Source organism: Vespula vulgaris, chromosome 22, assembly GCF_905475345.1.
Source record: "Vespula vulgaris chromosome 22, iyVesVulg1.1, whole genome shotgun sequence".
Classification (NCBI taxonomy): domain Eukaryota; kingdom Metazoa; phylum Arthropoda; class Insecta; order Hymenoptera; family Vespidae; genus Vespula; species Vespula vulgaris.
Genome location: NC_066607.1, coordinates 3,425,860 through 3,450,246, shown reverse-complemented (window position 1 = coordinate 3,450,246; position 24,387 = coordinate 3,425,860). Strand labels below are relative to the sequence as shown.

Here is a 24,387-nt window from a genome sequence, read left to right as displayed (position 1 = left end):
ATTATCTTGTAGTATAGAAAAGTGTATGGACGATTCCATTAACCAAATCAACGAGATCAATAAACTGATTCCATTGATAAAGCTACCTATTACTTTTCTTTTGACTGTTTATGAAAGTTGAAAATGTTGACAAACGTATTGTGAAATGAATTCACTTAAGTGTTCAATAATTCATTACTAAAAATGATCTATATCCGATTCTATTGTGTTTATCGATTTGAATGATAATTGTTTGAATTGTGTTTGGTTTAAATGCTTCAGCCAATCAAACGACAATATTTTAAATGCTAACTCATAAACGGTACTGCGCCCCCCTGCGATGGTGGAGCAAATCAGTGAAAGAGCGTCGCAGTTGCTCCAATCCGATTAAATGTTCAGGTCGTGCTTTAGGACGCTTGCTCGAATATTTGAATTGTTCGAAAGTTTAATAATTCGATACGTTTTTTTGGAATCATTCATCGTACGCACATTCAAGTTTACAAGAATTTCTTTCTTTTTTGCAATCGATATACTTGTTCCATGGATGATATCGTTAAAGCGGATTGATAATTGAACGTTATTTTTTAGCAGCTTGACGAGCGTCGTATTACAGCATGGCGGTTGCGTTTAAATACAACGGTCGGAAGTAACGAATTTTACGTATGTGTGTAGTGCTAAAGAATCTATAAACTTTTTGTGACATTTTGTCAGAAACAGAGATATATAAAGAATAAGTTATTCGAAGTGCCAGTACTACATTTCAGTAGTTTGAAAATTGTTGTACGGTCATCCTTAAGTATTAAGATAACAAAAAATCGCGAACAATGGATCCGTGGATTCAAGTAAGTCCCAAGTATAATAGAAAGTACATATCGTCGGACTATATCAGTGATAAAATTTTAAATTCATATAATGCTTTAAGTATATGATTTCATTTTTTTATTTTATTGTCTACTGTATATAATTTTATATGTTATTAGTATTATTTGTTTTATTTTAATTTTTGCAATAGCATTTAGAAATACTATAGTACTTGTCATTTCATATTTAATATTATTTACGTACAATTATAGTTATTTATCAGTTTTTTTAACATAACATCTCTCTTTCTTTCTCTTTAATTTTTTCTTTTGAATTATTTATAGCGAATGTTAGAACGTGCTAAGGCAAGAGGAGAAAAGTTGAATATGCAATTGTCCAATGCTGGTCATGATGTTAGAAGACGACGAAGTCCACTAAAAGATGCTAATGCAATTTTAGCACAAGCAGCAGGTATGATTTTATTTGAACTTGATATAATGTCACGTTTAAACTTAATACTTTATAATGTTTGGTATTAAAAATTTATTTTGTAGTAAGCAAAAACAAAAGTCCAGCAAAATCTCCAATAAAATTAACAACAGAAGAATCTCCTAAAAAATCTGCAAGAAAATGTAGTCCTTCCAAAACGATAGTTGAAGAAGAAACTAAACAGATTGGTAAAGAGAATGGTGATGTAGGTATAAGCAATGTCAAGTCAAAGCTACAAAGGCTGGGCAAGCTATATTCTGGTAAGTCTGAATGTGTGAACACCCACACAGTTCCTTTAAAACTGGTTTCTGATACTATCTCATTGTGTTTGTATATGGCATCTGTGGTACAAGTACACTATGTAACTCTCCTTATTTGATTTGCTTTTTATCAAGCTTAATATTATTGAATAATTTCATTCAAAAATTTTTTATTACATTGGCACATGTATTTTATTTCAATAGTTATTGATTTTTTTTCTTATAATAAATTTTTAATATTGTATGATGAATTTATAATGATGTAAGAATTTGTTTTTCACATATAGAAGATACTAGCCGTGAGTTAAGCTCACCTATTCATAGAACGGAAGAAAAATTTTATACCGAAGAGGAACAAATAGAATTGAAATCAGCAAGGAAAGGTGCTAGGCTCGATAGATTGGCAGCTCTTGCTTCAACCATTAATAATTGGGAAGATGATTTATCGCATCCAACATTTGTAAGTATATATAAAAAATTGTAGTGTTTGTTATAAATAGTCATTTATTGAAAATCCATAATTTGTAGACAAAAACAACATCCACTAAGGCAGAACAAATACAAGCTAAATTTAATGACAAAGCAAAGAATACAACAGACCCACAACCAAGTACAAGTGGATGCAGTAAGTGGAATAGTGGTAGTAATTCTGAAGCTAGTTCAACCAGACAATTTAAGTGGGATAAAACTATGCTACAGAGTTTAGTAAGTATTTTTATTATATGTTATTTTTATATTCATTTCTAAAAATATATTCATAAAAAAAAATGACAAAATAATAATATAATCTTACAGAAGACTAAAGCTTTAGAAGGTTTTTCTGTGAAGTATATAATTGTATTATCTTTTATTATAGATATAAAACATAATTTTATATATGTATATATAATATAAAACAAAACAAAATATAGTAGATTTATTAGATGGATATTTACAGGAGGCTCAAGGCTTTAGTCGTACGAAAAGCAATTGTCGTCTAGTGTATGACTTTAAGAGTTTTTCTCAGGAAACAGGAGCAGGCCCATCAAGTTCTCCATCCAAAAAACATACGAATTCCGTGCAAAAGCAAGAAGACAAACATATATCAAGCTCGAAACTTAACGTAGTAATAGAAGGCAAGGTGACAGACGATGAGAATCTGCATAAAAGTACAAACAGGACAGCTAAGGATGCCGAAAATACAAACTCAAATACACCAGAAAAAACAGTAAGAACTACAAATACCAATACAAACAATTCTAGAGTAACATCTAGATTTGGTTTTAATGGTTCACCCAAGAGTCCATTACCTGGTTCATCACCTGGTTCTGTGTTGAGTAAAGCTTCTATGTTTGAATCGCGAAATAATGATGGTAAGACAAAAGATCCGGCTCAAATGAGTCTTTCTGAAAGAAAAGCTCTTTTCGAAAAAAATAAGGATGAAGCTCCTTTAATTCCAAAAGCACCACTTACCATGTCTATACCACCTAGTAAATTACATGAGAAGGAATCGTCTAATTCACCATCCGGACATGGAGCAGGTATGTTATATGTATCATTATATATGTTATTTAAGATGCGGCACTTATAAGTATATAATTATATTTTTTTCTGCAATAGATCTACCTGCAACCAATCGTAAAGTTGAAAGTTCTAATCGAGTCGTTGCTCAGCGTGCTATATTTGAGCACGGTCACACTCAAGAATTAGAAAATAATATATTGCGTTCTGCTCAAATTGAAAGACAACGAGAATTAGATATGTTACGTTCACGTTTCAACACCAATAAAGAAATAGCGCAAGTCGCAGCTGGTTCTTGTATTAGAACAAGCGAAAGTAGTGAAGGGAAGTCTAATTCACCGAAGAATTCTCCAATTTGTCCTGTCAAACCTACACCAGCACTGGTAATACATCTTAATCTTGTAATTATCTTAAGACTTATATAAACGAATATGATTTATAAAATTATTCAAAATTATAGGATAATGTTAATCCGCACGCACCACCACCACCACCACCACCGCTTCCACAGTCAAAAAACTCGAACGGAAAACATAATTCGGAGCAAGAAAAATCATCACCAGTTAAACGACATGGTAAAGGTGCACGTTTCAAATTAAAAAAAATTTCTTTTTTTATACAATTAAAATCCAATATAACTTTGATTTAAGAAATATTTGATTTATTTTAAATTACAGGCAATTTACCAAGAATACAACAGATTGTGACATTATCAGATGCTAAGCGTATACGTGTGTGTCCTCCGAAATCTGGAGGCCTATATCCTAATCTTTCAGAAATTGATAACAACACAGGAACAGATACAGAATACACCGTCGATAGTACAGAACCAGCGACTGTTACTTTAGAAGAAAATACTACTGAGAGCGAATCAATTACAGAAGCCGAATATTACGTTCAAGTAAAACATATTATAATGCAAGAAAATAATGCAATCAACAAACAAAAGTATATTTATATTCTCACTTTTTTGTAGGACAACGAAACTGAATTAGACAGCGAAGAAGAAATTGAAGACGTAAACACTAGTTTGGGAAGAAGCATTTTGCGTGTAGTGAATCAACAGATTATGAGAAACAAAAAGGTAATACTATTTTTAATGAATTGAATTTTTTTTGTCTTGGAAAATACGATTGAAATTATTATGATTTAATGCACTTTCGTATTTATAGAGATCGATTGAACCTGATCCAGATAGTACTACATCCGATATATCCGTATTAGATGAAATGGATGAATATTTGGACGAATGTCTTGCAGTACAAGAAAAAAATGTTAAAAACTTCTGTCAGGATGGACCAACACCTCCAAAAGTAAATAGAGGTGGAAAAAGTCCATCGTCTTCTTCTACTAGTTTTAAATACACTCATGGGTAAGATTTTCCCCTATATCTCAAAATGAAAATTCGTTGTTTGCATAATTATATTTTAATTAAATTAATCTTTACCTTCTTAGATCACAATTTCGTTCTCCTATCAAATTCGTGACTCCGGAAAGGAATGAAGAACCATGCATCGTAGAAGGCGATAATCATACTCCCTTAATGCACACCGTTAGTTTTTATAGGCGTCAACAATCAGAAGTGAGTAAATAATATTGCAATTTTTGGTCGTACATATAAAATAAATTCATTTATTTAACTCATACGTATTTAATTAATTTAAAATTATAGTTGCGAACACCGAAAGGTACCCCTTCTCGTTCGGTAACCAAAATTATAGACTCTGATTCTGACACTACGGAATCTGCAAAAGATGAAACAATGTTAGTGCAAGAAAAGGTGAAGCGTTTATTAGACGAAGTCTGCAAGCAGCAAACGATCATTGGTCAAGCTAGTCAAGCTTTAAATTTATGTAGTTCTACGATTGAATTTAATGGTTCTCAAGAACAAGTCGAAGGAGAGAGACTTCTGCTTATTGCTAGTAATTTCATCGTTTTTTATTATATCACTATCTTGATTAAAACTTTTGTAATTTTATAGTCCTTTATAATCGAAATATGATTTTTAAAATAGCTCATAGGAGACAAGCCGCACTAAACGAGGTTCAAAGATTAAAAGTTGAGGGTACATTGAGACCTGCTGTACCAGGTTCTCCAGAAATAGAAGATACCGGATCACTTACAGTGTCAGCCATTACATTACCATTGAGACGCGAATATTTACGAAGTATTGCTACAAGTAAGTATTAATCGTTCATTCTTGATATATTTTGTGAATAAATTTAACTGTAAAGATTTTGTAGATACGTGCCTTCATTTCGTCTGTTTGATACGTTACTTGGAGGAAGTATTAACTACACCAGTGGTTCTTGCTGAATCAGGCGATTCTTGTCTACGCTTCCCTTCGACCTTAAAATTACAAAATTTGTATAGTGATTTTAAAATCACCGTCGAAATTTATTCTCTTCAAACTCAAGCTGAAATGCTTCCCCACGAAGTTAAGTATCACATTCATAACAATGGCGGTGGATGGAATTCTGGTAATAGTAGCAAAGATAATAAAAAGGTAAAATTAAATTTGTTTCTTTCCTTTCGCATTCGCGAAATGCTATTCTATATCTTATAAATCTATAATTTTTATAGCACGCGTCTAAAACGCCTAAGGAAAAGAAATGTTCAAAATTCGAAAATCGCTTGGTGATGCCAAATGTTCAAAGTCCGGCAGGACCTTCCGCAGTTCGATCTACTGCTTTTCATCTATCTGGTTATGTTGTTTTTAGTCTTAAAGAAGTACACCGTCAACAATTCACTTTAAATAAGGTATGACATGTCGTAAATTTAACAATAAATTCCAAAAGAAATCAATGAAAAAACGAGATAAAAAATACTTCAAATATATATTGTATTGTGTATTGCAGGTTCCACAGCAATCCCCGCTGGAAGGTCGATTGCAGATGCATGTGTCATGCGAACCCTCAATAACGGTAGAATATCATAACTTTCTTACAATATTTGAATATGTCTCTGGTTTTGGCATCTGGCAAAGAAGATGGTGCCTGCTCAAAGGAACTACATTATCGTATTATAAGTACCCTTATCATGAGGGCAAGAAAACTCCTTTAGGAAGTCTCGATCTACGTGGTAATTATTATTTATTACATATATATATATATATATATATATATATATATATTTTGTAATCGTTTATAAATGTTTTTATTCCTTACCGTAGGTATTTCTACAAAAAATGTTGAATTAGCACCTCTCAGCATCTGCATGCGTGCCAATACAGTTTTACTTGAAACAAAAAGAGCAGCACAACCTGGTGATGTCGATAGTCTTATCATGGTAACAAATGGATCTGAAACAACTATTAGGTAAGTAATATATTATACATCCAAATAATAAATTGAAGATAATACTTAATATATGGGAATATTTTTACAGACACCTTTTCTCGGCCGATACAAAAGAAGATAGGCTAGAGTGGTGTTCAAAACTTAACAAAGTATTACATTTAATACGAATCTGGGGTGGTACCTCATGAATATAATATCGTAGAGTAACGAATGTTATATTGCAACATATACTTTTAGTAAATACTAGTAAAATATAATTTAGGCTTATTTAATGCGCGTATGCATTTATAAATAATGCAATAAATAGTTAAATTCTATTATATTTGTTACAGAATAGTAATGTTTTTCGTCGTAGAATGAAATAGTGAATACGAAAATATTTCTCTTAAATCTCAAATAATGAGATACGATATATAATTTAAACCGCGAAATAATGTACAATTTGAACATGATTTAACGTGTGTCTAAACGAATCCGATTGTTTAATTACTTTGATAAATTATTTTGCTTGTGTCTACAAGTATTACAACGTAATGTTCATTTCTCATACATATGGAAAGTATCGGAGAGTCAATCCATAAAACATAAATAAAAACCATAACGAATTCTTATCGCAAAGAAAAATTATTGAAAAAATCACGCGATATACATTTATATGATCTTTTAAGGAGAGAATATGTTACGTTGAAAATAATATATATGTTATTTTTATAAAACAAAATAATATATTAATATTTTTCAAATAGAATTCTCTTGCTATCATATATGAATATTATAGAAATATTTATCGTGATAGAACTATATTTTTTTTTGCTTTAAGAATTACTCTCTTATATTCATTGATTTCTCATTTTCATTTTTTTTATGCGAGTTGCATTTTTGACTTCATTTGTATTATTTAAATGTAACATTACACGTATACGATAGGCACGTTATTGTTTTTTTACGAACGTTTAAACGTATTAAATATTGGATTGATAAACTTAATTTCGAAGAACGTTGTGTCATGCTCAATTATACGTTTTTTTTTTAATGTTCAGACGAGTAATATTAATGTTTAATTATAACGATATATTACTAACGTATTGTAAATAGTCGAATTATGATGAATTAATGCGGTATAGTGATTAATTAATATATATATATGTATGGATATACATATATATATATACACATATCTATACATATATATATATATATATGAATTTGAATATATATTCATAAATATTTACATACTTATATTTTTACATACCTTCACAAATTTTTGTACCTTCGCCTTATATGTATACAGATCTTTTAATATAAGATATAAAGATATTTCTTTATATGTACGAGTAAGTTCATGCTCATTTTTTTTTCTTTTTAATAGACCAATTAAATACATTACTCTTATGAATTCTTCATGTATAATAAACAAAATTCGACTTGTTACATAAGCAATACAAATGATTTGGATTTTGTTAAAAAGAAAAAAATCGTTTCTCATTTTTGGATATGTTTAGGAAGGACATTGCGATATAAATAAAGATTCCGTATACAAGTTTATATGCATATGCTGCATTATTATTACAGATACAAGTAGGTACATGTAAAAAAAAAAAGGAAAAAAGTGTGTCTTGTAATGTAATATTTGCGACGCTAAAATGAACACTACGCCGTCGTCTCGATGAGTTTGCTTAGAACGAACTCTTGGATGTCTCTCGTTCAAAGTGTTTGTTGGCAGTTTATAAGTGTTACATCATGTATCGTATCTGCGGAACGAGCACGTTGCGTCGCGAGAAGCACGTGAGCGTATAAGATCGTAGAACATTTGCATACTTTGCTCCACGCGATACATCTCGATATATCTCGAGGAAAATTATTTCCGAATTGAATCGCGAGAAATTGTGAATTTTTCTTTCTTTCTTTCTTTCTTTTGTCCGTATAAAACAAATCTCTACGTATAAAAAAAAAAAAAGAAAAAAAAATATCATCGAGGCTTCGATCGTTGATATCTCGCGCGACGTGTTACGTAAGAAAGTACGATTCGGCGGGAATGTAATTCTAAAAAAAAAAAAAAACAGAAGAGGAAGAAGCACGGAAGAAAAGAAGAAAAGTAATGAGAAAGGAAGAGAAGAGAAGGAGAAAGGAAACGAAGAAAATTTAAGATCGAAAGCAACGATCGAAGCCTTCGCGGAGAGGAGAACTTCGCACTTGTGATTCGCGCGTCTCGCAGCGTACATGGAACATACATGTAAAGACGGAATATTGTTTATGCGCTTTTATGTATGCGGGTATGTCGGAAAATCCTAAGTGACGTGTTGTTAGCGTAAAATTCCTTCGGCTCCTCGAGTCCTCTTTCTTTATTTCGAAACGAGCTGAATGTTAGGATGGAAGCCGTCCTTGTCGGCAGTGTAATCGACCCTAAAATCAAAGACACGGGGTTCCATCGTTGTTTCAAATTTTCTTTTTCTTTTTATTTTTTAATACTCTTTTTTTCTCTCTCTCGTCTATTGAACTTTCTTTCTAATTTAATAGAATTTTGCTTGTACCTGTACGTATGACCGTCCGGAGATATGAAAGAAAAGCTACCCGTGACGGCTAATTCCTCGTCGTCCGTACCCTCGTTTCTAAGCTCCGCTGTTTCGTCTCTTTTTTGTCCATCGCTTTGCTCGTAACTAAAGTGATATCCACCTACTCCGATATTGTTCACTTCCTCCTGCTTCACGATCGTGATGTCGTTCGGGTTACCTTGCGGTGCTGCGAGACTCGCGACTAAAAGAGTCGCCAGAATGATGACCTGCGTGTTAAAAGACTATTATCAAGTATTGTAACGTTAACATTTGTTACTAACTCCTTTGTTTCTTTTTACGAAACGTCAAAGTCTATAGAAAAAAGAAAGAAAAAGGAATCGAAGACGCTAGATATTATGAAAAAAAAAAGAAAACGAAGTAAAAGGAGAAAAAATACGCGTAATCGGATTCACTTTATCCCGTCGAAATAATCGTTCAATAAAAAATTATTCGTGTATGAAAGCTCGATATTCAACGGACGAAAGATCGATCGATAATGATTTTCACCGAGAGAATTTGAAGAGACGTTAAAACTTGGTTTCCTCTTTCGAACGTCTGGATTACACGCGAGAGCTCGTGCGCGTTGTCTCGCTCGCACGCACAAACGTCACAGATCCTCTTCACTTTCACTGTTGCGCAAAAAAAAAATTTGGATGCTGCTTCGGGAATCGATCAAGTCGTCCTCGTTGTTGTAGTCGTAATCGTTGCCGGCGGCTTTCGTTCCCACGAATTTTTTCGATACACGATCTCGGACCAATCGTTTCGTCTCTAATACAATATATATATATATTTTTTTTCTCTATTTTTTTTATTTATATATATATATCCGCGTTCCTTTTTTCTTTCTTTTTATTTTAATTATCTCTTTCTCTCTCTCTCTCCTTTTCTCTCTTTACTCATAATCGCACGCACCGTCTTCATTATAAGATTTCTTTTAGTACGTTCGTAGTAAATATCTTCTTTGCACCCTTTCGTCCTTTAACGACGAACCGATACGTGATACCAGGGATATGCGGTACATCTGCCTTTATATAGTCGGAAAATCGCAATAGATGCATCCCCCCACTCGCGATGGCCTCCGAGATTCATTTGATCGCTACTCCCCCTCGTGCTTGCTTGCTTCTGCCCAGGATGCATCCGCGATGCACCACGATGCACCGCGAGCGCTATTCGACGCGCATTCGTCCATCGATGGTAGAAACGCGTTTGCTTTGCCTTACTCCTCTGAGTGAGACCACCTTCATACTCAAGATCGTCCTTTATTTCGTAATCTATGATAAGACTCATCGATCGTTTCTTACCGTACCTAATTAACGATGCATAACGATGTAAATATTGTACTAACATCGATTATTTAGCGATTAATAGAATCATGGACTCAAAACGTACGTATTATTACGATGGAAAAATAACGACGACCTCCCATTGAGACCGCTCACTCGCGGAAGTTTACTACGAGAACGTATAATTTGAAAACCGTTTCTTTTTCTCTCGTCACGTTTTTCGATCAATCAATTTCGTTTGATATTCTCTATTTTTTCGATGTACCTATGCCATTTGATACAAAGTTTTGTTATCTAACATAAATATTTGATAGATCATACGTGCAACGAATAAGAAGATACCGAATATATTTATTTTTCTTTTCCTTTCGTTCGTTATAACGAAATAATTTCTAATATCCTACGAATTACTCTATGAACTTAGAAATAATGGCGGAGAGGGTTTACGAAAGTCCTTCAACTTTGGTAATTCTATAGAATGAGAAATTCGTGATAAACGAATGTCGGTTGCATCGCGATAAATGCCAGTGCACCTGTTCGTCCTTAAGAACTACCGATCGTACTCCATATAGATGAAATGTCGCGATAACGAGTAAGCTAACCGCGGTAGGTGGTGGTTACTTTCAAGAAAAACTAAAAGAGAATGACGTAACGAATGATGACGCGATTACCGATTACTAATAAATTTTCTCTTTATTTTTTATTACAAATGAAACGATTGAAACGATGGATTTCCCACGCAATAAATCGCGTTATGAATAAAATAAAAAATTTACGTTAAAATTGGCCGATTCCAACCCCTTTCGATTTCGTTGATCGAAAGCGAATAATACACTCGCACACCAATTTACGTTCTCGAACGTCCTTGGTCATTGTGACATTTGGTTTTCTCTCTCGACGTAGTACTTACGTCGACGTAGTTGCCGAGGAAAGTTAATGACGTAACTACCGGTGACCTTGCCATTTCCGAAGATGCGCTGCCGTCGATGAACAAGTCCCCGAGGACGCCTCCGGCTACCGTGTTCTTCAGCTTCGACTATCTCTCCTTCCCCATATTTAAACGACCTATCTTAGGACGGGCCACTCGTTTTTCTTGCATATCGCGATATCTCGAAGAAGTGACAGAACTCGTAGCTTAAAAAAATGTTTTTGAATATTCCAGTGTTATTAGTGTTCTCAATCTTCTTTTTCTTTTTTCTTTTTTTTTTTTACGAAAGTGGCCCATGGTGTTCACCTTCGATAATGACCGTGATCTAACTTCGCTAAAATTTTTCCATTTGCGCGTGTGTATCTCGAATAATTTTTATTTTTAAAAAAGTACAAATGTCATACGTAAAAATGCGATTGAAAATATTCCAACGTCTTAAAGTCGTATGTGATACGTGAAAACAAATTATTTTTACGTTGTTAACTTTGAAATGCTGCAAAAAAAATATGTAGGTCTGGTGTGTTATCATATTTCAATTTTGTAGACACGGTAATATGTACCTACCTACGTGATGATAAAATTAATAATAGTGTCACATACGATAGATAGGTCCAAGATATCTCATTAGACTTCGAACCCATTCATCTCAAATAATTAGTGGAACCCATCAATTCTCTCTCTCTCTCTCTCTCTCTCTTTTTCTCTTCGGGAAGAGAATCTTCTCCTTTCCCTCTGCTATTCACGCGAGCCAATAAGCAAACATAAACGTGAAAGCGAGCACGACGACGATGTCCTGCGACCGTAAACGGAGAGATACGTGTCGACAAACTTATCTCGATTGTGTAAGGATCGAAAGGGGACTCGCCAATGGATCGCTCGGGATCGCATCAATTTTTTTTCGGGATCCCTTTCTTCTGATTACCTTCGACCGAATTCTCCTCATCCTTTCTAACGTATCATTTTTTCGAAGATATTTCGAGTTTTTTTTTTATCTCAACTTTGTGCAACCTCTCGATCGACTTAATTATCTTTTTTCTCTACGTCTTTTTTTTTATAAACGACAAAAATTCAAGAAAAATATATATCTATTTAATGTTAGTCGTTTTCATTGGTCTTAAATACAAAAGAAAAAAATATTAATCGAGAGTAAAAAAGCATTCTCGTCGTAACGCGCACAAACGTCTAATGAATTCATTTTTTATTCTAGTCGTGGAGAACGGATGATGATTTATTATGTATACATCGGTTATGTAGTCTGGTAGCAAAGTTCCTATGCCGGTAACGCGTCAACGATAATTAGAAAACGAAAACTTCGCAGCACTGTTCGTATCGATCTTGTATATATTTATGTACAGATCTATGTACAAACATATAATAACTTGACGTTAACTCGAATAAGGATTATTAAGTATCGACCGTCGTGAAATTTATGTAACGAAACACTTTCAACGTCCAGCAATAAAATTCGATTCATTGTAAGTATTAAAGAAATGAGCGATACCAAAATTACGATAATATCTATCTAATATCGATTTTTCGTACGATTTTTAATTTTATTTTTTATTCAAATCAAATCTATCCTATCTCTTTCCCGAATTTACAAAATTTTCTATAAAAAAACTTGAAATGTAAGAATTAAATTTTTCTTTAAGGAAACGATCGAAATGCGGAAAGTTGTTTGATTTACGATCGAACGATCACGTTTTTTCGACGACAATTTATTCAAGGTCCCGAAAATATTCAACAACCCAAAATAAACGCATCCTACGCTCTTCGCTAATTTTATCCCAAAGATTTCTCATTTATTTTAGCGAATCGCATTAGCTTATTTTTATTATTTACGTGTTCTCTATATACCACCTGCCAGATGTCGTTATCGTGTCGTAATCCTTACATTACACAGTATTGTGCTTATTCGAAATGTTTCTTTCGATTTTTTTTTTTTTTATTCTCTTTTTCCTTTTGCAATGATTTGTCGTTCTCGCTCTACGAATAGAGTAAGGGCACGCGATATGCGAGAGTAAAAACGTACGAAAGCGAATAAATGTCAACGAGTATATTCCTCCCTTACCCCTCTCTCCGATCAATTCATCTTCTGGTATTACACGGGTTCGCAAATGTAACGAGCTTACGTACGCCGACAATATGTTCGATATGCCAGATGCGCAATTATCTACTCGTCTCATGATAATCTTACGTGCATTTTCAACGCCGTAAAGGGAACTCGGTGACACACAAGCGGAACTTCTTCTTCTTCTTTCGCTATTCCATCCCCCTTCTGCTTCGTTCTCCTTTCCGTCTTTCTTGACATTTACTTTGTAAACTATCCGTCCGACCTTCGATATTACTTTTTCTTTCCTTTTTTTTATTTTTTCGTTCAATTGCTTTTTGAAATCATCATCAGGGGGATGAAATTCTTTTGCAAATAGTCATCGAAAAATGCATCTCTTGATGACTAAAAGATGGAGGCACGTCGCTTCTTCGCAATGTTCGATAATAAATATTTACCCTTTCTCTTTCGTGCGATTGCATAACGCTCGTAAAGCTCCAACTGTTAAATCCTCCGGCGACTTTGGGATTAATGTACTTTTCGTATTATCGAATTGCAACATTGTAATAATTCTTCTCGCACTTGTTTCATTTGTGTACATATAGAGAGAAAGAGAGAGAGAGAGAGAGAGAACAAAACGAAATTTAACGTCCTCCAATCGTTAATACAGTGCCATTCATTTAACGACTAACACATAAACTTCATCAACGTGAAAGTATCTTACCTTCGAACGAAGTCATACGCCATTTTTCATCCTTGACAAAATGCGGAAGTTAATCTGAATTCTAGCGAGTACTTCGTAATTTGTATTAAATGGTGGCGGCAAACGACATAAATTAATATAGAGAAATTATCGAACTAAAAGCTGTAAAATGTAAGTTTTATTCGACGTACCTTAATGAATACGTTGTAGAAATTGTTACTAACTCATTACGTATGCCAATAATTATCGTTAATGTCTCGACGAATTATAAAGTCTTTCTTCTTTTGGGAAAAAGTTAATTGACGTCTACAATATTAGGATTAAAATCGATGCTATATCTCTCTTTCGATAATATCTCTTTGTTCCAAGTTTTATAGAAAAATAAAAAGGATATAAAAAGAATATGTATATAAAACAAACGATATAAAAACGTGTACTTGTCTACTTCTTTCTTCGGTCGTGCAACTTTGCCGCAAAGGTCGCGATACCTACTGCATCTACATGAGAGGTATAGGTAACGAGAAGAGGAGACAGTCTGTCGTAATAACGACTCGACGAGAGTCACGAGCGGTCAAGAGGGCTCTCGAATTGAAATGCCGTACTCGGGCGAAATCGTATTTCCTCGAACTCTCGCCTTCGTATTCAGGAAGACAACGTATCTCCTCCTATGTCCATCTTTGATATATATTCGAATTTGATCTATAATCTCGTACTATACGAGAGAAATCAAACGAGTGACCATTTTTCTACGATGTTACTATCTTTACAATATATTTTAAATTATGATTTTTATGCAAATATCTTATTAATGATAGAATCTTATAAAAAATGACGACGTTCTGCGATTCATCTTAAACATATATTATGATGTAGATTATAAAGTTTCGATCCTTGATCTTGACCAAGAACTGTCTTACATCCGATGACGTATATATATATATATTATTTTCGATTCCCTTGCAAAGATCTGAGAGAAAAATTCAAATTCCGAACGACAAAGAATCGTCGCTCTTAGCTCGTTAATGTGTCAAATTAGCGCTCGATTAATGAGCGTCGAGATAATGTTTTCAACGACGAGACGTCAGGACATCCCTGACCTCTCGCACATCGTCCACGACCATCTCTCTTCTCCTTCGTGTATGTCCTTTTATCTTGGTAGTGTAGAGCTTCGTCGGAATGATGACGACCGCTGCTGAACCCGGATCCTCTCATGGACTTCCGATCGTTTAGAGTTCACCATTTCAATTTTATGTCTTTGACGCAGGAAACAACGACATTTATCTCTCGTGGACATCGTTGGATCTTTATTTTTCGATCCACTTGATTCATTCATTTGCTATAAAGGATATTTATATTAGAGGCGTTAATAATGAAAGTAATAAAGTTATGCCATCCAACAAAAGTAATTTTGTATAATCATTGTTATCTTATATTATTACCATTGTTATTACAACTAATTTGATACGGTCGTTTCCAATCGACTTTAAAACTTCAAACAAACGTGAAAGTAATAATAAATGACCAACGTTACATACAGAAATATTCTGAGAAGTTTATCTTATGCATGATTATTTAATAAGCAAATCTATCTTTATATCTATCAAGGTAACAAGCCTTAATTGAAACGAATTTCAATATAACTTCGAAAGGATAAATCTATCGGTATAGACTTCTGTAATGGACTCCTACATAACGTAATTTTATAGAAAACTGTGCGACTAGTCTTACTTTTTCATTTTTTATTTTGTTATCTCTTTTTCTATTGAAAAAGCATTATATAATATGTATCTACATCTGAGTGCTATATATCTACCTATGTAACGCGATATACGTATGTAACGAAGCACAGAACATTCCGTAAATAATATCTTTGCATTCCCATGATAAAACTAATAGCTTGATCGAGACCTAGTAATACGATATAAATTGATTTATGATATTATGTATCTAGGGATACACGATAAATAATTTTAATTCATTAAATCCAACATGTAGGAACAAATACGAAATAAACGTAAATTTCGGGTGAACATATTCAAATATCTATTTTGATAAAATCTACGCTACGTTCGTCGTAAAATTGTAATTTTCCAAGACGAACCATTACAAATTATATCGTGATTTTATACAGGATTCTCGATTATCGCGTCAACACCTTTGAACTTTTAATTGGCGTCTAGCGCGATATCCTTTGGCACGTACCTTAGAAGGTTACATCCTGCTGGTGTAATTATCTTATCGCACTACGTCATTGCTCGTGGAGTTGGTATAGCCCTTGTGAATTACGAACATAGGTAAGCTATAAATGCGATGCGCAGGTGGCCTCACCCCTCCTTCCGCCCCTCCCTCGATCCCTCATGCAACTATCCGCGGTATTTTGCGAGCTGACTATAAAATAAATCAATCGACGAGCCGCGTATATAGTCATCCTACGAGGTTTTCTTCAACGATTACGCCTCGAGTGCTGACTGTATCTATCTATGCAAGAGAGAACGGAAAGATTCTTGAACGAGATATATATATATATATATATATGACAAAGTTCAAAGCTGTGATCTTCTTCCTTCTTAACTCTGCTCGATCTAAATTTTTAATAGATATCGATTGCTTAACATAATATTAACACGACAACTTCCTGAACGAATACATACCACAAATAAACGAAATCGCAAAAAGTCGTGGATTCTGCGTTGAACATTAATTTTCTAAATTAATGAGTTCGCACAAATCCGTATTCGTTGGCTCATACACGGATCACAATGATATTAACGTCGAATGCTCAGTTCTATAGTCCTATAATTATGAAATAAGAGATACGCAGTGTTATTATACAATAATAATAATTGTTTTGTATTTTGTAATTACTTCGAAGATGACTGCGATAATCGATTAGAAAGATCGATAGTAATTATAAGCTCGATACAAAATATTTCTCGATATCTCTTCCACCTGTCTCGTCGTACGTACATGCATACACATACATTCTTCCCTGTCTCTTAACGAGCTTACGGCGTGTCTTATTTTCTTAATGTAAGCGGTCTGTACGCGTAAGTTGTAAGTATGAGCAAGGAGGAGCATATGTGTTTCTGTCTACCGACAGCGTGGTGGCATTTAGCCGATCCCTGCCATCGTACTTGGTGGTTACATTACGCAAGAAGCGCCTTTAAGCCGACGATGACGACGACCTCGCGCCGCGGTCCAGCAGGATTCTTGCGAAATTCTTTGCTCGTGTGCGAGTTCCTTGTTGAAAAGCAACCGAGCACTATCCTCTTCGTCATGGCACTTATTCTTTCTCACCGGATGAGTACCGATCTTAGTCGCCCGCTTTCGAACGTTCCGACGATGAAATCGTTTCGGCTACTTGGAAAATATCTTTTACTCAGTTTGGTCTTTACGATTATTTCGAAATAAAACGAAAGAAAGCTCCCGTAAGTAAGTATATATGTATGTATGTCAAGAAGCCGGAAGGAAAGAACTTTCTACGAAAATATCTGATCTTCGTTCGATAGAAAAGAATACTTTTCGTTCGAACCGAACATGTATTCTGACTCATTGTATTCAAAGAATCAGAAGATCGAAAGAAAGTTTGCCATCGAGCGAGCTCACATTTTTGACTCGGTGAATGTCAAGTAATAGGATGATCAATCTCCTTCTCTCTGTCATTCTTTTTCGTATGTATAGGTACCTATATATAGGTACCTATATTCGACTTGAATATATCTGCTTTTTTTCATATACCTAATAATTTACTTAAGAAAATATCAAATTATCTTAGATTACGAAAGTCCTCGGCAACGGCTTAACGCGTTCTTTCTATTAGATTTTATCACCCATTTTCTTATTGATTTTAAATATTAATAAAATACTTTATATCGAATCTATCCTCATTTATCTATGTTAGAATTTAAACTATGATGTGTGCCTACATCGAGACAAGAACGATCGGTTAAAAATCGATTTACATAACGTATCATAGAAGAAATAGTTGTGTATCTATCGATTCGTACGTACACAACCTGCTCCGAACTATCGACTATTCGATTTTCGTATGACTCTTCTCTTCCTCTCTCTCTCTCTCTCTCTTTCTTCGCGTGTACAATCGATTATACAATATCGTCGCGCCTAGTCGTCGTTAAATCGCGCAAAAAGGAAAAGCCGCGACCCGCAAAGGTGATGCACGATGCCGCTTCGAAACACAACCGGTTATCTAACTTCACGATACTCGTATCTAGAAGTAGTAACGAGAGGGACGAGCTCGAGGGATCGAATATGTTTAAAGGGAAAGAGGGAGGGACTAAGATCGAACGTCTACGATTCTTCGTTAGACCCTCGTGTTACATGTCACCGTAGAAAAACGACGATATAAATTCGATATTCTTTACCTTAACCATTCATTCTAGCGCGGGCAATGTTATTTAAGCTAAACGAAAAAAAGAGAAAGAGAAAGAGAGAGAGAGAGAGTCATGTTCTGGAAATTTTTTTCGGAATAGGAAGTTCGATTTGTATTCTCGCTTGCGGCATCGCGAGCATACGCGATACATACGCGCATAATGCATAAATGTATGTATACCAATATGTCCGTGAATGTAAAGTAATTATTAAAAAATTTCACAAAAACACGAGCTTAGTTGTCAATGGAATTAAAAGAGGGCAAAAAAAACAAGCAAGAAAAAAAGAAAATTATCCGTGAAATTTTAACCCAACAGCCGCAGGTAGCGACCTCAGTTTGGTAAAGAAAAAAGAGGGGAAAAAAATAAAAAAAAAGAAAGAAAAAAAAAGAAAAAGATTTAACTCGCGAAAGTCTACGAGAAAGGGTTGATTTAAATAAATCCGACCGTTCGATCGTTATTTATCGATTTGACAAAGCTTCTTTGAGCTCAACTTTCGACCGAGGCTACCTATAAGGAGATCAAGAATGCGTTCCATCAGCATTGACATAGATCTTATCTCGAAAATGATCCTCTTCGATTATCATCCGATCGACTCTCTGATAGAGAGCGTCATTAGCATAAGACACGGTCTTATGTAACGACGTAGTCACTTTCTTTTCAAAGATTAACGCATATCTATCTTTTCCCTCCTTTTTCTTTTCATCCTTCTTCCCATTCGAATACTTGTCTCTATTCTCTTTCTCCATTTTCTAAGAACGAATACAATTTATTATTTCAATCGTTCCTTGATTACATTCGACAATCGACGTTACCCGACGATAGATAAGCGTCTAACATCTAAATCTTGAGCGTAATCGGCAATCACATTTTCCTTTTCTCTTCTCTTTTCTTTTTCCTCCTCACCTCCATCATCAATAGCTTCTATTCACTCGTTAAACGTTATTAACTCATCGGCGCCTTAGGATAGAGCGTCGATGATTTAAGTCCGCTTCGCCGTTGTCTAATGGCAAAACTCGTTTTCTCTCTGGCAGCTAGCAATACATTTAAACGATTCTAACGTGTCGTTTGCCTTTGCCCAAGTACTTATGTACGTTTCTCTCGAATTAGGAAGGAATTAGATAATTACTAACGTTTTTACCATTCCTCCTTACAAAGATGGATATTCGTCTCGAATATCCTCGATGACGATGAATGCTTCTTGAAATGTCCTTTCTTTTAATATGTCATTTAAGATTCGCACGGTTCATATGGTTCACGGTGACGAAGAGAGATTGTTAAAATTTGATCAATCGTTGAGATATGACCGATTGAAAACCGTTGAAGTATTCGCTGTCAGTACGACAATGGTATTACAATCTAAGAACATCTCTAACAAGTTGACAGACTCTCTTTTCCAGACTCCACGTGTATAAGATATTATCATACCGGTTACGATAGACCACGATTATGTTACATACTACAGTTCGTATCGTGTATACAGCTTAGAGCGAGACTCTGGTAATTCGTTAATCTTTATTAAGCAAAGAAATTATGCAAAATCCGACATTGGAACTCGTTTTCGTTTTCTCTCTGTCGTCCTTCGAATTATTTTCTTTTAATCTCAATTCTTTTTTTTTTTCTACAACGCTATTATTTATCACCAATTTATATTAAAAAGAATTTAGAGAAACTCGAGTCTATCGAACGATGAACGATTTCTCATGGAAATATTAATATCTCGTTAGAAAACCACCGAAATAAGACTTTTATCGAAAGAGGAAAAAAGAAAGAAGGAAAAATCCAAAACATTTAAAAAAAAAAACATTTCTACGTCGTTCCATCCTACAATCAGATATGCGATGGTTTCGGCTGGCAAACTTTCATCGCATGCTCGCAATGTCGCAATAATAGGGACTACGAAGTAAAACCATCTTGCTACTTTATTCCGATTTAATTGGCACGATATGTTAAAACTTACGTATATATCTAAATACTACTTGGATACATACGTATCTAATACATTTTTCTAAACATCTATAGTTAAGGAGACGTGGCATTGCATAATTCTAAACGAATAGTACCGAAGTAGGCATCCCGAACGAGGAGGATCAATGAATGAAGATCGACGAGAATAGGTAAAGCCTGACTAACCTTTAAACGTGCGCTCATCTTCCAAAGTGCATTTTAAATTGCTTTGAGCTTTCTAGTAGCGTTAAGAACCGAATACGTAAACGTAAACGCATTGTGAAACGCGGGGAGACAATTAACGTATCGTCTTAGATTTCGATGCCGGTTCTTTCGCGTGATCTTAACAATTAGATTTTGTAAACTCTTATTATCGTTTCTGAAACGAAAAGAAGAACAAAAATACAGGATAGAAATAAAGATTTTATTCGTGAGAGGAAGTCGGATCAATAAATAACTGACAAAGAAACGATTTCATTTTATCAATTCCTTTTTCAACAATTGGAGTTGTATAAAAATGGGCGCACGACAGAAACCATTTAATCTTTTGCGAAAGTCAAAGGTTCGCTTTCAAACAAAGTGCGTATCAGAGACAGTCGAGCTAATTCCACTTTCTTTCCTATCCTCGAGCGAGTCTCTTATTTATCTACGTACGAATCGAATCGACAAGGAGATAATTGGTATCCCATTGTCTCCGGATTATCTGCCGTAGAGCATCTCAGGGCAAAACAAAGAACACACGGCGAGAATCGAGGACGATTATGGTTCCAACGTCGATGTCTCTTCCTTGAAATCCTACCTAACATTTAAACTCAACGCCGATTCTTTTGTAGATCCTCTTCTTCTTCTTCTTCTTCTTCTTCTTCCTTTTTCTCCATAGTCTACTATATATAAGCGTGTATATTATGTATCCTCGTATTTTCGACACACGGTCACGTTGGTACCATCACCGGGATGGGCCAATGCCATTAGGCTAGAAGATTTCGTCACTCTGCCAGAATTTCAGCAGCGAAACCTTCGTTAGTGGTAGGGGACTTAATCGTAACACGAAATCCGCCTATATAATCAGCCAGCATCCTCTTTCGAATCAGTGAAGTGATTCAACTCGTCTCGAATCAAATTTCTTCTTTGCACTTATAAATTCTTCCAAAAACAAACTCATCAAAGATGAAACTGGTGCGTTTTCAACGATACGTGATCCTTTGTGTAGACCGGGGAATGAATTCTTAGCAAAACGATAAGCCTCGAGAAGTGTTTATTAATAACATAAGAAACGTAAAAAATTTTCGAACGATTAGCACGTATATGCGTACATACAACTCGGAATCATACTTACGATCTTGAAAACAAGGAGATACGTCGAACGATAGTTTAACAATCATCTCTATTATTGCACTAACAATTACCGATAACGTCGTATAATTGCAAATGAACGGATCTTACGAACTGGTCCGATGATTATTTTTTTTCTTTTTTTTCCTCTTTTTTCCTCTCATGAATATTCTTGCGTGAGGCGAACGCGACGAATTTACATCGTCTCTTATTATTTCCAAAGATAAACGAATAGCTTGCTTATCGTTAAAAGGAGCATGGAAAAAAGAAAACAAAGAATTATGCGACTGCTAAAAAAGATAGCTAACGTTTGAATTTACTCGTAGATCATCGCTTTCTCCGCTCTTTTGGCTGTTGCCCTCGCTCGTCCGCAACATCAAGAGGATGTGGTAGTCGTGAAGGAGACACCGTCCGACAACATCGGTGTTGGTGGCTACAACTATGGCTACGAACTCTCGAACGGTCAACACCATGAGGAATCAGCCGAATTAACGAATGCTGGCACCGAAAACGAGGCTCTTGCCGTTAGGGGTAGCTTCGGTTGGGTCGACCCGGTTACCAATCAACGATACACCGTCAGCTACGTTGCCGATGAGAATGGTTTCCATCCAGTGGGTGAACATCTTCCATCGGCCTGATTTCTTTATTATAAAAGGACAAATATTAGTTTATTAATAAAATTATTTTATAACCAAAGTCAGGCGCACGCACCTCATTTTCATTCTCTTCTTCGTTATGTCGTGTATCCTTCGTAATAACTTAAGGTTACTTTCTAAATAGTAAATCACTGTCGTATGATTTACGATCGAAGAAAATTAAGTTTTTGATTCGAAGGATTATAGTCGACCGCTCTATAGGACGACACGTGTAACGTTCGTACTACTTAAAAGAACCGTCTTCCAACTGCTGAGCTAAGAATGTTATTTAAATGTTAATTGGTACATCTTATTACTATCAATATGTATACGTTGCTATTGACAAAAGTACTCGTAGAATATTCGATGTATATTTATCCTAAAAAAAAAACAAATTAAAAAATGATCCTTTAAAAGGCACGAATAAAGTTGTACGGAACAAGTGTTATATCGATCGATATTTTCTACGATGTACGTCACGTGTTGACAAGTATGATAAATTATAAAGTAAGAAACTTACGAAATGTGATATTTCTTTGTAAATATTATGTACTTCTCGTTTTGTACCTCTCTCTTTCTTCCTTATAATGCTCTTTACGTAACAATCCACATCTCGTGTTCAACATAATTTATTCCCATGTGCGTTGTACGATATCAGCTGATGAGTACATACGTTCAATATACAAGTTCATTAATTGATATCTTTAATAATTAATGTCCTTTCGTAATACGATACGATAGTATTGAAAACAAACGATGACAAACGTTCCAAATAAAACGATTACGTTCGGACTCGAGGACGAGTCTCGATCTATTCTAACTTCGATCGAGATTTTTCGAGAGAAACAAAAAAGCAAAAAGAAAAAAGAAAGAATACGAATACGAGCAGGTTACGAAGGAACGTTACGAAGATGATAGCCGATTGCGTAAGAATAAATACCGCATAAAAGTTCGACGGATCATAAGACCTGTTTTCCTTGATCGATCTATCCGTGGGATTATTGAGCGTAGTTTATTCGTGGATAGGTCGTTCCGAGTTTCCAAGGTTTTTAAGATCTACACCACTTGTGGTTCTTCTCTGGGTAACTCTTTCTCTTGATGGATGCGCTGTTTTGAATAACCATCGAAAATGATCCTTTACGATTGCCCAAAGCAATCTTCCGTACGCTAATTCACGCTGACACATTTCAATTCCTTCGCAATATAAATTCGTACACAGGTTTATTCTTTTAGACAGATCTATCAAATAACTTTTGCTTTCTCGAAGGTTAAACATCTCATCGTATAATCGTTCATCTCTAACAAGCATAACGACGACACGCATAAATGATTCAAATTTGATCGTCGTACTCGAATCGTCAAATCTAAATTATTAACACGACGATCGCATCTAAGAATTTTTGAATATATAGTTTTGTCATCATAAATTCTTATGAAAGTTTCGATAAACTTAAGTATTTAGAAAGTTTCGAGATTAAGAATGAAAGTCGACGATTAAAGAAGAATGAATATCGGTGTACCAGTAGAATAGGTATATCAATATTTTATAGCTCGAGATGATTACCTTTTTCAAATTTTAAATTAATATATTCATACTTTAAATTGGAAATATTTGATCTATAATGACGACGTATGTGTCCGTATCTTCGTTTTATTCACGGATAAAACTTTTACGATATACTTTCTTCGAATCTGTTCGTGACACTTTCGAAACTTAACAAGAATTTTTGAAGAGTCGGAAACAGAAGTTAGCTCAGAATCAGTCTAACGTCTTAAGCATCGATGTACCTATTACTTTACACGAGTACATCAACAATTTTTACAATTTCTCATGATCTTTCGTAGACGTAGGTATATTTGCGACGATTATTCATTGAATGGCGGATAATTGAAATATGAAGTACGTGACAGGTAAAGTTTTATCAAAGAACCTACAAAGGAGTAATTTAGATGACAAATATTGTTATCGTAAGTAGACGGCGTAGACACGTTCGTTGATATTTAATCGCATATATTAATCATTACTTTAATGGAAAGTATTAAATCCATAAACGTTCGTTTTTATCGAACCTATCAATCAACGTTCGCAATGCGCGTTATCTTAACTTTCAAAATGTCATATATTATAGAATAATAGAGATCTAAATAATTATTTTTTTCTATATCACGCAGAAAAATGCCAATGGAGAATTTCGCTAATTCACTTTATAAATTCCTGCATAAATTATCTCGACGTTAAAG

The 24,387-nt window shown here is 34.7% G+C and overlaps 3 protein-coding genes across 5 annotated transcripts; 2 read left to right on the top strand and 1 right to left on the bottom strand.

Moving 5' to 3' along the window:
- The first annotated feature begins 288 nt into the window (after nucleotides 1-288).
- Nucleotides 289-7,442, top strand: LOC127071646 (anillin-like). Of its 3 annotated transcripts, XM_051011164.1 has the most exons (20): nucleotides 289-460; nucleotides 568-821; nucleotides 1,125-1,251; nucleotides 1,335-1,529; nucleotides 1,817-1,989; nucleotides 2,058-2,234; nucleotides 2,467-3,049; nucleotides 3,129-3,412; nucleotides 3,490-3,604; nucleotides 3,707-3,930; nucleotides 4,006-4,113; nucleotides 4,202-4,401; nucleotides 4,485-4,611; nucleotides 4,702-4,951; nucleotides 5,044-5,208; nucleotides 5,273-5,535; nucleotides 5,613-5,789; nucleotides 5,888-6,110; nucleotides 6,202-6,346; nucleotides 6,417-7,442. In XM_051011164.1, exons 2-20 carry the CDS (start codon nucleotides 804-806, stop codon nucleotides 6,514-6,516), a joined length of 3,654 nt encoding a protein of 1,217 aa, XP_050867121.1. In that variant the 5' UTR covers nucleotides 289-460; nucleotides 568-803; the 3' UTR covers nucleotides 6,517-7,442. The 3 variants fall into 3 exon arrangements, with proteins under 3 accessions (XP_050867121.1, XP_050867119.1, XP_050867122.1); XM_051011162.1 differs by having other exon boundaries at nucleotides 289-821; XM_051011165.1 differs by having other exon boundaries at nucleotides 291-821; nucleotides 2,536-3,049.
- A 423-nt stretch (nucleotides 7,443-7,865) lies between these two features.
- Nucleotides 7,866-9,961, bottom strand: LOC127071662 (flexible cuticle protein 12-like). The gene is made up of 3 exons (XM_051011194.1): nucleotides 9,793-9,961; nucleotides 8,860-9,107; nucleotides 7,866-8,731 (listed from the first exon to the last, which is right to left on the bottom strand). The coding sequence occupies exons 1-3, from the start codon at nucleotides 9,799-9,801 to the stop codon at nucleotides 8,671-8,673; spliced, it is 318 nt and encodes a 105-aa protein (XP_050867151.1). The 5' UTR covers nucleotides 9,802-9,961; the 3' UTR covers nucleotides 7,866-8,670.
- An 11,269-nt stretch (nucleotides 9,962-21,230) lies between these two features.
- Nucleotides 21,231-22,207, top strand: LOC127071661 (flexible cuticle protein 12-like). Its single transcript, XM_051011192.1, has 2 exons — nucleotides 21,231-21,355; nucleotides 21,838-22,207. Exons 1-2 carry the CDS (start codon nucleotides 21,347-21,349, stop codon nucleotides 22,147-22,149), a joined length of 321 nt encoding a protein of 106 aa, XP_050867149.1. The 5' UTR covers nucleotides 21,231-21,346; the 3' UTR covers nucleotides 22,150-22,207.
- Nucleotides 22,208-24,387: the final 2,180 nt, after the last annotated feature.

Bases quoted from the DNA above. Each gene is read 5' to 3' on its own strand.
- LOC127071662 (XM_051011194.1), bottom strand. The intron at 8,732-8,859 runs GTACAAGCAAAA...CTTTGATTTTAG, and splicing joins CCGGACGGTCATACGTACAG to GGTCGATTACACTGCCGACA.
- LOC127071646 (XM_051011164.1), top strand. The intron at 1,252-1,334 runs GTATGATTTTAT...TTTATTTTGTAG, and splicing joins AATTTTAGCACAAGCAGCAG to TAAGCAAAAACAAAAGTCCA. The intron at 6,347-6,416 runs GTAAGTAATATA...ATATTTTTACAG, and splicing joins GGATCTGAAACAACTATTAG to ACACCTTTTCTCGGCCGATA.